The sequence below is a fragment of the Squalius cephalus genome (assembly GCF_949319135.1).
Source record: "Squalius cephalus genome assembly, chromosome: 6".
Classification (NCBI taxonomy): domain Eukaryota; kingdom Metazoa; phylum Chordata; class Actinopteri; order Cypriniformes; family Leuciscidae; genus Squalius; species Squalius cephalus.
In genome coordinates this window covers 13,494,326-13,507,504 of record NC_137127.1, presented here as the reverse complement: position 1 = coordinate 13,507,504, position 13,179 = coordinate 13,494,326, and the positions used below count along the sequence as shown (strand labels likewise).

The window sequence follows — 13,179 nt, the reverse complement described above, 5'->3', positions numbered from 1 at the left end:
ATTAAAAAAGGAACATTTTGAGCAAAAAGCTGAGAATATCGTGTTTTTGTCAAAGACTACACCCAGATTGGATTCAGTACGATGATCAAAACATAGACGGAGTAGAGCGAATCGCTTTCTCATAAAAGACGAGATAAATCGTCAATGCGGGGAAATAGTTAAGGTAGTGTATTTTCAAGTATTATGTGGTTAAATGTCAAAATAACTCCAATAATATACTCTAGAGTTGTGTGGGGTGGATGTAAATTAAGCACGATCTGCTGTGACGTCACAATCATGTTGCGTTGTGGTCCATGGATCTGTCTGAAGTGTACCTATTGAGTAGACTTGCTCCCTCTGTCAAAATCGAGGCGTCAAGGATCTGTCCAAATAAACTTCCCTCGTCCACTCGACGAAGTTGAACACTCTTCAAAATGGCAGCGGGGATTCCCCGAAGGGAAGTGCTTAGGGAAGTTTGCAAGATTTTCCCCTGGTTTCACAGACAGGGCTTAAGACTAGTCCTAGACTAAAATGTAAGTCTGAGCTGTTTCCACTGAAATAAACTTGCACTGACTGATCTTAAAAATATATCAGTGCCTTTTTAGTTTTAAGATGCACATCGGTAATGTTTTTTTCTAAGCATGTTTATAAAAATTACTTAAATGTCCTAATTGATCTATGGTCTAATCCTGGCTTAGTCTAAGCCCTGTCTGTGAAACCGGGCCTTTGTCTAAAAGTGGAGTTAAACGCCGCCTAAGCGTACCACAGAAGTCCTGAAAATTGAAGCCAAAGCATTTCGATCGCCCCCCTGGTAACTGGATGCAGAATAGGTTTTAATCTCCGCCCTCTCCATGTAATCGAAAAGGACGTGAGCCAAACGGAAAAAAAAATCCAATTACACTTCAAATAATTTTTTTCCAAAGATCGTTACTGTCATTTTTGGTAGTTCTTATCACGCAGACGTATGTTCAAGTGTACATCAAGTTTGGTTTTAATTAGTTATTTTTGAAAAAATGGAGTGTAACATCATGATTGACAGCTGTACTTGCGATTGAGTCTGTGGGAGTGCGGGCGGGACCTTGATACCGCGACTCCACTGCCGGACAAACTTGGGCTCTGAATGACGTAATCGGCAACAACCGTTATATTTTGGCTTAATTTTTCTACTGTGGATGGAAGCGGAGACGCGCTGTCCATCTTTTTTTACAGTCTATGGTGTATACTAGAAGAATAGAAGCTTACGCACAATTAAGCTAATCTGATCATTAAAACAGTCAAAACTGCGTAACATTACCGAATAAAATGTCAAACCCACGAAGAGGTAAATGACTGTGCGAGCTCTGGGGACTCTCTGATGGACTTGATCTTCCCGGTCTATGTTTTGATCATCATCCTGAATCCGTTCCTGACAAAGTCTTTGACAAAAATGTGATTTATTTTTTATTTTTTATTACCTATATTCATGGTGTTGATAAAAAAATAATGAATGAAGCTAGAATGTTTTTTTGCTTGTTTGTTTAAAAGCAAAGGCTCTGTTCTTTCTTCTGAAATGTTGAATGTTTACATATTGATACAAAAAAAAATGCTGTCAAAAAAAGAAAGAAACACTGGCAGGGATAGAGTTAAGCAACTCATATTCTTTTAGGTAGAATGGTGTAATGACTAAGCAAGTCTACTGATTTAACTTCGTAACTGCAACATGGTGTGACCTCAGATGATTTCTGGACAATAGTTCTCTCTAATGTTTTCACTTCCCGACAAAGACAGGAAGCTTTTTAGCTTTAATGCAATGTAATGAAGAGTGAAGGATGCACATTAGGTGTGTAATTGCTGTATTTTATCATTCTTATTCTGCCTCAGAGAATGATGGGAATATTGTTGAACAAGTTGCTGTTTTGGCCACCAGCATGTGTCTACATGCAACATCATGCATCATGTTGCAACGTGCATATTTTAACATCTTTATTCTCAGTGGAAAATGTAGTTCCTGTTTGCAGTTTATATTGGATGCCTGATTTTTGCCCCTCTAGATCTCCATGAAGCAACATAGTCGACATACAATTTTCGAAGTAGGTTTTCTACTACTAGGTTGGCTAATTCTGAATTCATATGATGCTGTGAGTGACACAATGACCTCAAATATATAGGGAAAAAACAGCTCTATAATTTTGAACCTATGACTCTTAAATATAATTAAAAATGCATTTTAATTAGGGCTGTGCAATAATTAATCTCATGCAAAATAAAAGTTAGTGTTTACATACTATGGGCCCTATCTTGCACCCAGCGCAATTGACTTTGTACACCGACGCATGTATCATTCCTATTTTGCACCCGCGCAAAGCGCGCTTTTCCCTCCACAGAAGCACGTCGCTAAACTAGGGAATGAACTTACGCTCCCTGGGCGGTTCAGCGCAAAAAAGGAGGCGTGTTCCGGCGCAAACAATCCCTGGTGCTATTTTGCTGTTCCATAAAACAATTGCGCCACTGACCAGAAAAAACCTAGTCTAAAGTCAGTGGCGCGTTGTTCATTATGCTATTTTAAGGGCGCATGCTTGGCCATAATCAATGTAGCGTGTGCACAACGTGCATACTGATTCTCTCATCTACACAGAAGCAGCAGTTTTCATTTTTGCAAATCATACATTATTACGATAGATAGATAGATAGATAGATAGATAGATAGATAGATAGATAGATAGATAGATAGATAGTTTATTATAAAAGCATAAATCTAGCTTACACATTAACCCAAATTATCATACGCCTGTTTAACCGAAGTTAATTTGGGTGTGTTTCTCCATCCCCAATGTCACTTCTCTGTGTTTTACGGCCCTGACGAGAACGTTGGTCTCCTCGGCTGTGAACCGCTGCTGGCGTGCGTCTGGCAAATCCGGCGTTATAATAGGAATCCGCCATAGAACAAGCGCGTCTGCTCTTAAAGGGAATGTGAGATGTCGCTCTGATTGGTTTATTTCACGTTACGCTCAAACCACACCTATGAATAATGAAGCTACTTCAGACCAACCCCTTTTAGATTTGCGCCGGGCGCAAGAGTCATTTATCCCGCCGGGAAAATAGCAACAGCGCCCAAGACCCGCCCACAAAGTTACTTGCGCTTTGCGCTTGACACTTGCGTTTCAGATCGTTAAAATAGGGCCCCTTATGTGTGTGTACTGTGTATAATTAATTTGTATATAAAAATACACACATGCATGTATATATTTAAGATTTTTATTTTTATTTATACATAACATATATATATATATACATACACATGCAAATATTTCTTAAATATATACATGCATGTGTGTGTATTTATATATACAAAATAATTATACACAGTACACACACATATAGTATGTAAACACTAACTTTTATTTTGGATGCGATTAATCGTTGCACAGCCCTAATTTTAATGTATTTTTCTTAAACTGATATGAAATATTGTTTCATGGCCGGTTAGAAATATCTATGGCTAAATCAACAAAAGTGACACTCGCCTATGAGATACACCCATTTTAACCTGCTGCCAGTGAGTATTATTTTATTTTCTCAAGTCCCTCTTTTAACTGTCTGACCTAAGATGGATGGCTATTGTTACACCAGCAATCACAGGACACAATTTGACAAAGGGCTTGTGAGATGTTGAGAAACACACAGGCGGGAAGAAGATTTAGACGAGAGAGGAGGAAACAGCGAGACTATGGAGGCAGATTAGTCTCAATTATAATTAACGCAAAAAAACATGATTCACACATGCATGCATGCATGAAACCTAATTCACGTACACACAATTTTTTTTTTTTAAATTGTACAAGTGGTTCGTGCGTGAAAAAAAAAAAATCACAAAAAGCAATTCACATGCGCAAAATAAAATTATATATTCATAAAATACATTTCACAAATGCAAAACACAATTCGTAGATTGTGAATGTGCAAATTGTCATTCAAGTGTGAATCGCCTTGGGTGTGTGTGTGTTTTTGAGACTTTCCTGGCAGCGCACTCCTCCTACACAGATCAGTCGTACTCTTTAGCCAATCAGATTTAAGCTTATCAATCGACCAATCATTATCACGTGAGGGCGGGCCTACCTGCATGTTACATCATCAGCTTTCGACCACAGTTCATGGCTGAGCAGAGGTATGTGCAGTTGATCAGTTCATTTCTGTGTTCTCAGTTGAAGCAATAATTTATGAACTATAAACTGATAAGCAAGTGCTGTGGTAATCAGATGTGAGATGAGTAAGAGAAGGAATTGCTTAAAGGTGGACATTTAGAATAGAAACCAACAACAAAACACACATGATCAAGTTAAAAGGCTATAGGAAAAAAACAAAGCTGAGAATATAATTACAGCACATGTGCTCCTTTGAGCTCTCCAATTCTGCTGTTGATGATACAACAATAACAGTGATTGGTGGGTAGTTTGACAGACAGACTGAACTCATTACAGCTGAGGTGCAAGAGCAGATCTCAGCACACAACAGTGGCACACACCGCACTGCTACCGTCCCTGGGGCCCGGAGAGAGACATGAACACGGGAGCTCATTAAGACCCTCAGTCTGGCTCTCCCAGTGTCTTAACCCCAGCATACATCACATTCAGAGTGTGAGAGATTGACTCTGACTGTAGTGCTCACAGCAGCTGAGGAGTGCTACTGCTGTTGATGATTATGAGAAACAGTAAGGGAAAGCCGGAAAGAAAAGAATCTGGAATGATCTGTGTTTCCCCTGGTGTTTCAGTGTCTTTTTGTCACATGCTGGACATGTAGTTAGGGCAGTATGTATGTGTTTGACCACACCACATGGTCTTCAATATGTCTCAAGGCATTTTCATACAACTCTTCGAAGCACATTCTGCAGACACTGCAAACTGGAGTTTGGGTATATATATATATATATTTTAAATAGAATAGTTGATATATATTATATATATTAATATGAATTATATCAAAAGTCCATTCTGTAAAAGTTTATCCAGGCAGATAAACAACTAAATTTGGAAATGTTTCTATGTATTTCCTATAATGACACGTTGACTGATGGATCATCATCCTGCTCATGCTAAACTTATATCTGAATGCTCATTCTAAACTTATATCTGAATATGTTACAGTTTAAAAGTAAATATTTATTGATACTTTGCACGTGACGTCACAAGTACTGGCTGGCGGGCAAGAACGTCGTTCTCCAGCAACGAAACCCAGTAAACTAATCAAGGGTCGCCAGTTTTGCTATACAAAAGTTGGTGTTTTGAGGTGTAAACGACATGCCAGATAGTTGTTGTGCAATTGGATGCACTAACCGCAGATGAGATAAGCAACCTTCACAGTAGGCTACACGTCTGTGCAAATTACCATCAAAGGTAATTTCAACATTTGTTTGAATACAATGGGTGTATGATCATGTAATTAATCGTGTCTTTAAGTTACTGTAGTTTTGTCAATCAACACCACCAGTATTCACCAGCTGGTTCGGCGAGTCAGCTGTTTGTGTTATGAGTCTAAGCTAGGCTAACTGTACGTTCACACCGCCGCCGGCGAGAGCGGCAAAATCCATTGAAAATGAATGATTTCCGGGCAATTTGACGCTCTCGCCGGCGGCGGTGTGAACGCACAGTAACAGCTGTCGTCTTTTGCTAACAATAACAGAAGTGTGTGATAGGTTGTTTTGAGGTTTGCGATATCTATGATTTTCAATGAGAACCAGAGATGACCCAACAGCAGAGCTAGATTATGGAGGAATTATTACTGCTCGATTATCTTAAAAAAACGTGTCTGCTTTACACAATTTAGCTACCTTGGAGTTAATCCTAGTCCATAGTTATGCAGCTAGCTCGCTAACAGACTTGATATCTACTAGAAAGACAGGACTCAACGTTGAAAATACCCGTTTGTTGCCCGCCAGGTATCCGTGGCAGTCACGTGACTGCAAAGTATCAATAGTTGTACGTGAAGAATTGGATGATTTTAAGTCATTGTTCTCTGTAAAGATGCTTTTAGTACAACATTTATTGTGAAAAATGCTAAGAATTTAAATGGAAATGTACTGAATTGAAAATGTTTTTCTTGAGGTTTTTCTAATATACTGTACAGGTATTGTTATAAGTTATAAGTCAGTTTTTATTACTATTTTAATTCGTTTTTATTTAAGTTTTCCATTTAAATTTTAGTTTGTTTTAGTGATTTAGTTGTGTGCTTTTGCTATTTTTATTATTATTTAAATATGTTTATACTATTTTACAAATTTTTGTTTTAGTTTTTTTAGCACATGAAGTTAAACTAAATGAAAAGTAATAGTAATAGATAAATACATTTACTTTTTACATTTAAAGTTATTTTAAGTTTATTTCACTTTTATGGTTTTAGTTTTAGTAAACAATAATAACCCTGCTGTACTATAAAGGTGAATTTGAAAGAAACAATAAAATATTATACAGAAAATACACTCACCTAAAGGATTATTAGGAACACCATACTAATACTGTGTTTGACCCCCTTTCGCCTTCAGAACTGCTTTAATTCTACGTGGCATTGATTCAACAAGGTGCTGAAAGCATTCTTTAGAAATGTTGGCCCATATTGATAGGATAGCATCTTGCAGTTGATGGAGATTTGTGGGATGCACATCCAGGGCACGAAGCTCCCGTTCCACCACATCCCAAAGATGCTCTATTGGGTTGAGATCTGGTGACTGTGGGGGCCATTTTAGTACAGTGAACTCACTGTCGTGTTCAAGAAACCAGTTTGAAATGATTCGAGCTTTGTGACATGGTGCATTATCCTGCTGGAAGTAGCCATCAGAGGATGGGTACATGGTGGTCATAAAGGGATGGACATGGTCAGAAACAATGCTTAGGTAGGCCGTGGCATTTAAACGATGCCCAATTGGCACTAAGGGGCCTAAAGTGTGCCAAGAAAACATCCCCCACACCATTACACCACCACCACCAGCCTGCACAGTGGTAACAAGGCATGATGGATCCATGTTCTCATTCTGTTTACGCCAAATTCTGACTCTACCATCTGAATGTCTCAACAGAAATCGAGACTCATCAGACCAGGCAAAATTTTTCCAGTCTTCAACTGTCCAATTTTGGTGAGCTCGTGCAAATTGTAGCCTCTTTTTCCTATTTGTAGTGGAGATGAGTGGTACCCGGTGGGGTCTTCTGCTGTTGTAGCCCATCCGCCTCAAGGTTGTGCATGTTGTGGCTTCACAAATGCTTTGCTGCATACCTCAGTTGTAACGAGTTGTTATTTCAGTCAAAGTTGCTCTTCTATCAGCTTGAATCAGTCGGCCCATTCTCCTCTGACCTCTAGCATCAACAAGGCATTTTCGCCCACATGACTGCCGCATACTGGATGTTTTTCCCTTTTCACACCATTCTTTGTAAACCCTAGAAATGGTTGTGCTTGAAAATCCCAGTAACTGAGCAGATTGTGAAATACTCAGACCGGCCCGTCTGGCACCAACAACCATGCCACGCTCAAAATTGCTTAAATCACCTTTCTTTCCCATTCTGACATTCAGTTTGGAGTTCAGGAGATTGTCTTGACCAGGACCACACCCCTAAATGCATTGAAGCAACTGCCATGTGATTGTTGATTAGATAATTGCATTAATGAGAAATTGAATAGGTGTTCCTAATAATCCTTTAGGTGAGTGTATAAACATCATACCAATTAAATTGTGTTAATATGATGCAAATATTTGCATACAATATTAATTTTATACAATGAAAATTTAAAGCTGTTTAAATTTTGCATTTTGATTATTTAATTTATCAACATCTTGATAATACCATCCTTACTATTTTTCTCACACAATTGTAAATAATTTTTTTAACCCCAACCCCCACCCCCCTTCTTAAAGGAAAAAAAAAGAAAATTTGTTTGTGAATCAGCGAAGACAATGCAACAATATTTTATATCACATTCAATTCTGATTCAATTTCTTTCACTATGGCACTATACATTTAGCGAAGCAGATCTTGAATAGAGTTAAAATCTTAAGTGAATGCTTATTCTCTTAGTGTCCTGAATATTCTAATTGCCTTTATGCATCTCTCACCGTATACATATTTTTGAGTATTTCCTTCAAAAAACGCATAATTTCCTACCTCACCTCCTGCTTCCTGGAAAGAGCCTCCCCCTCATGAACCTACACATGGTTTGCTGTTTTTCTGGTTTACTTTAAGTTTCAAGTGGACACTTCAACTGCAATGTCCTTATTCTTATTATTCTGTGGGTGTCCAGACCGCTTACAGTGTAAAAAAACATTACACACAAAAAGTGAACTCGCTTGAAAGACATTAAGATACCCTTCTCTGCACTGTTAAATGATCTCTTTCGATGGAAACAGATGCTTTTGCAGGCAATAAAGTGATTCTTGATTCGATTATTTGCAGTTTCATCACCTGTGTTCGTGGAGGTTATCGATAGGGTGTCACATTACTGATTCTGCCTCAATTCAATTAGCGGAACCGATATGTGAGAAGCTCTGTGGTCATACTGTGCTAACGCTGTTAGCATCACCGCAATCCTCGCTTGAGTATGCACTGTACAATGCGTTGGTAAACGTTTAAGTGAGAGAACAAGACAATATCTTCCTCTTGCACCTACACCTGTTTGCCTGAGTAGTACATCATGTATTTTTTATCTGAATGTGGCAAGAGTGGTCAGGTAGGAAAAGTTACAAAGTAACAAAGGAAACAATAATCATATGGTCGACTACGCCACCCGGAATATACCGGGAAATAACAGCCCGTTGCCAAAGGCAGGGTGGGCATGGAGACGGGGGCAAAAATATATAGAAAAATCACTTTATTCCAGCATATACAAATGGTGAATAAAACCAGTCAATCAATACGAAACTTCACACAAGGTCTCAATCACAGCACAAAGGCGATACCAAATAACACAAATCCGCAGGTACAATAATAAAAGAAAAGAAATAAAGAGGGAGAAGGCCAACAGAGATTTCTACCTCACACTCAATACCCACAAAACACACTTGTGAAAGCAAGGCAAAATGTTAAGCACAGCACTCCATGGACACACCAGTACAGGATAACCACGGCCAACCCCTCCCACTTTAAATATTTATCTCTACAAACAAAACTATATAAAAATTAACCATACACACAAGAAATCCAAAGTTAACTGGTACAAAGTACAGTTACACTGTTGTAATTAAAGTCCCCCTGTGGTGAAAATCAAGTTTTTAATGTTGTTTATATGTCTGTTTGGTGTTTTTAATAGGCTTTAAGACAAACCATGTGCAAATTCATAAGCCAACAGCACTGCTGAGTATTTTCTCATTAAAACTGCAGTGAACCAAAGACAGTTACAGAAACGTGGTTTGAAATCAATGGTGTTTCTGATGTCACAAACTACCTTGTAACCAATCATGTTAATGTGTGATAGTCAACCAGTGGATCTTTGAACTGGTGGGAGTGAGTGGAGGCGGGGCTAATTTGCATATTCATAGAACCGCGAATATGAGGTTGGGTGTAGTTACATTCAAGCTATTTTTAGGCATGAAGACATTTTTTTTTTTCATGGAAAAATGTTTAAATATGTAATTTTGGTGATCAGAGATGAGTTTTAAGGAATATAATTATTGACTACAGGGGGACTTTAAATAAACCCAAAAATCAATTACACTTTCACAATAATCAAAAAGAAATTAAGTTAATAATCCATTTGAAAGGAACACATACCAATCAAATCAATTCAATGACAAATTATACACAAAAATACAAGACAAAGAAACAAAACAAACACAGCCACTGGCACTGAGGAGAGGAAACAAAATGGCCAACAATGGCCAGATTACGTAAACGTTGCCTCCCAGCTAACTCACACTCAGGTCAGTGCAATGCTGTGTCAGTGACTCAACACAAACAAAACACCACACACATACAAAAATATAACAAAAATGGACCAAGGTGAGATCTAGGCAAAACTGCAAGTTAAAACTATAACAAACCCCCCCCCCCCCCAAAAAAACAGCAGTGCAGTCACGCCACTTGATGTACATTTGACTCCAATTAAAGTAATCGGAAACCCCTGGACGTGCAGTTAAATCTGCCGAACATGAAACAGGAAAACTTACTCATGAAAAAGCTCATTAAAAACAAACGATAAACTCCCATCATACATACCGAGAGAGATTCACAATGTTGCAATGATCGCATGATCGCTCGCCACGCAGGATTACAGCTACTTGTGTGCCCATGACTAAAAACAAATAAGGTAGTAAGCCTCTCCATGTAACAGACAAAAGGACAAAAACTGAAACCTGAAAACTGGCTAACAGACAGTGCACGACGAACAGGAGGATGCACCAACCGCTCCCCTCCATCGTAATGCAACAAAGGGCCGATGTTCCCAATATGGGCACCGATAGGTTCATGGGACTTACAATATACTGAACAATTGTAATGAGGTACAAACACTGATAGGTTCACAGGCTTGGGTGACACTTGCCAATCATACCGGGGCTATACCTCATCTGGATACATGAACTACCTCTGTGGCTCACAAAAGAAGCAGTTTTGGAGAGGAAAGAGCAGTCATGATACATTCATGACGTATATAACGCTTATAACGTATATCAAGACTGGTAAGCAATTAAGCTAATAGGCCACCGGGGCATTATATTGACGTGTCATGCTAAACACTTCTTTTTTTTGTGGAGCTGGCGTTGTCACATCAGTCGGTTTGAACGGAAATGCAATTTCTGAGTGAACGCAAAATAATGTTACTGGCCCTGTTCCAGCTCACTTACTCAAATGAAATCTTCACTGAATGCATTTAAATGGTGTATTTAAACGGGGTGTAGTCGGTTACAGTTCTCACTTAAGCTTTTATCGATGTAATTGAATAAAATAAAAAAAACACTGAAGGTTTAAAGGCTGAATCTGTGAAGATTTTTTATGTTTATGTCTTTGCATTTGAACGCTGATGAGTCAAAACGTTATGACCACCTGCCTAATATGCTGTTGGAGGACCTTGAACTCTTCATCATGTTCCTCAAACCATTTCTAAACAATGTGTGCAGTGTGGCAGGGTGCATTATCTTGCTGAAAGTGCAAAAAATCACTTCCTGAAAAATCCGATGCTCACGTACCCATTGTGTATGTGCTTTCGACGGGGGTCATCATCATAGGCACTCTGATTGGTCTATGGCTACACAGTCCCATACACGGTAGAGTGTGATGCCCTGTGTGTGTTGTGAAACATTCCTTCCATAACAATCATTAAAATTTTGTGTGACTTGTGCCTCAGTAGACCTTCTGTTGGCTCGGACCAGACGGGATAGCCTTTGTTACACTCATGCACTTAATGAGCCTTGGGCTCCCAACACCCTGTCAGTTTGTGGTTTGTCCCTCCTCGGACAACTGTTGGTAAATTCTCACCACCGCTGGTAAATTCTCACCATGCTGACTGGGAGCCTTGCCGTTTCAGAGATACTTTGATCCAGGTAAAAGTAACAGTAAATACATTTATAATGTCACAAACTATTCTATTCCTCAAATAATTGTGGGAAAGAAATGGTTTCCAGAAAACTATTAAGCAGCCCACCATTTTCAACATAAATAATAATACATTTTACTTAAAAAATAGCATATTAAAATGATTTCTGAAGGATCATGTGACACAAAAGACTAGTAATGACTGTTGAAAATTCAGCTTTGCCATCACAAGAATAGATACGTTTGTAATTTATTTTTGATTATTATTATTTTTATTTGTAATTAAGGCTATTTATTTATTCATAAGTTTGAATGGGGAAAAATATTCCGTTAGAACATAATGCATACTCTACTGGCATTTAACATGTTGGGGCTAAATTTCCAGGGATTCTAGGAACCATAAGAAAATATATTGAATGTTTGGCTCATGCTGTCCATTTCACATCTACTCTGCCCAGGTCACCTTGAGTTACAAGAACATAACTTAGAGTGTCAAAGAGGGTGGTAAAAGGAAGGAAAAGAAGAGTTATGGATGAGAGAAAGAGGGATGAGGAAAGGAAATGGGAGGATGAAATGTCACAGAGGACGAAAAGAGTGAAAGCGAGGTATGGAGCGTTGAGATAAGATGGAGACGGACACGATCAGAGGGGATAAGCTGGCGCGATGTGGTGGTATCTTCCTCGGTCAGACCTGATTGGTGAAGATGAAAGTGGGGTCGATATTATTGAGGGTTAAAGTTCTCTATTTCACGTTTATATACATTGATGAATGAGCCATAGGCTATTTTATTTATTACCTGCTTTTAGCTCATGGATGAATGAGCTCTGGGATAGCTTCTTCAGGCATAGTCACCTTTTCAGGGACATTTTCTGCGACAGCAAGTCCATTTTTCCATCAGTCATAAGAGATGTATCACCTCAAAAGAGCCCTTTCTTGACAATTTCCGCAGTGGAAGTGATACTAGGTGACTTGTGAATGAATACGGTCATCCTAACAATGCTATCCGTGGTTAATGCTATCCGTTAACATTCCTTTTCATCTATATGGCGATATATGATATATATCGACTTGGCTCCATATCACTATTTCATGTGTTTATTTCTCTTAAGCTAACATGTCAACATCTTTTCTTTGTGTGTTTTTCTGCAGTGGTGTTTGACGACTGCACTGGAAATGAGGGTGTGGAGTTTGAAGTATCGAACCCTAACTTCCTAATAGACGAGAACCTGAATCTGGTTCCTAGAAAAGACGTGATTGACAGCGGAGACGTCATGTTTGTCCATGGTGTCAATGTTAATGTCGATGACATGGCACAAGTGACCATTATGGGAGCACCGTCCAGATCTCCTCAGACACTCAGGGTAAGCATTTCTCTCATTTTGTATTCTGTATGTGTGTGTGTGTTTGGTAAATGGCCTGAAGTTTTCAATCATGTCATTTTAAATGGTGTTCTCTGCTGGAGACATCGTATGTCTGGACACCCATGATCCTCTTATCTCAGAACTGGATGTATGCGTCAGTCTGTGTGTCTTTACTGCCATCATATTGACAGACTCCAGCTCAGACTGGAAATTACCCATCATGTCCTGTCATTGTCTCTATGAGGACAGCCACATATTTCATTCAGAGGAGATCAGTGTCAGAAATTTACTTTTCTTATTAAGGGGGAAACATTGCCCCCCCCCCTCCCTTTTCTACCCATATATAAACAGCATGT

At 38.9% G+C, this 13,179-nt stretch overlaps 1 protein-coding gene across 1 annotated transcript in view; it reads left to right on the top strand.

Moving 5' to 3' along the window:
• The window catches only part of cdh13 (cadherin 13, H-cadherin (heart)), a 344,747-nt gene that overhangs the window by 125,956 nt on the left and 205,612 nt on the right, over window positions 1-13,179 (top strand). Inside the window, exon 3 of the mRNA XM_079873426.1 lies at window positions 12,612-12,823. Coding sequence (XP_079729552.1) covers window positions 12,612-12,823 — 212 coding nt within the window. The remainder of the gene's footprint in view (window positions 1-12,611; window positions 12,824-13,179) is intronic.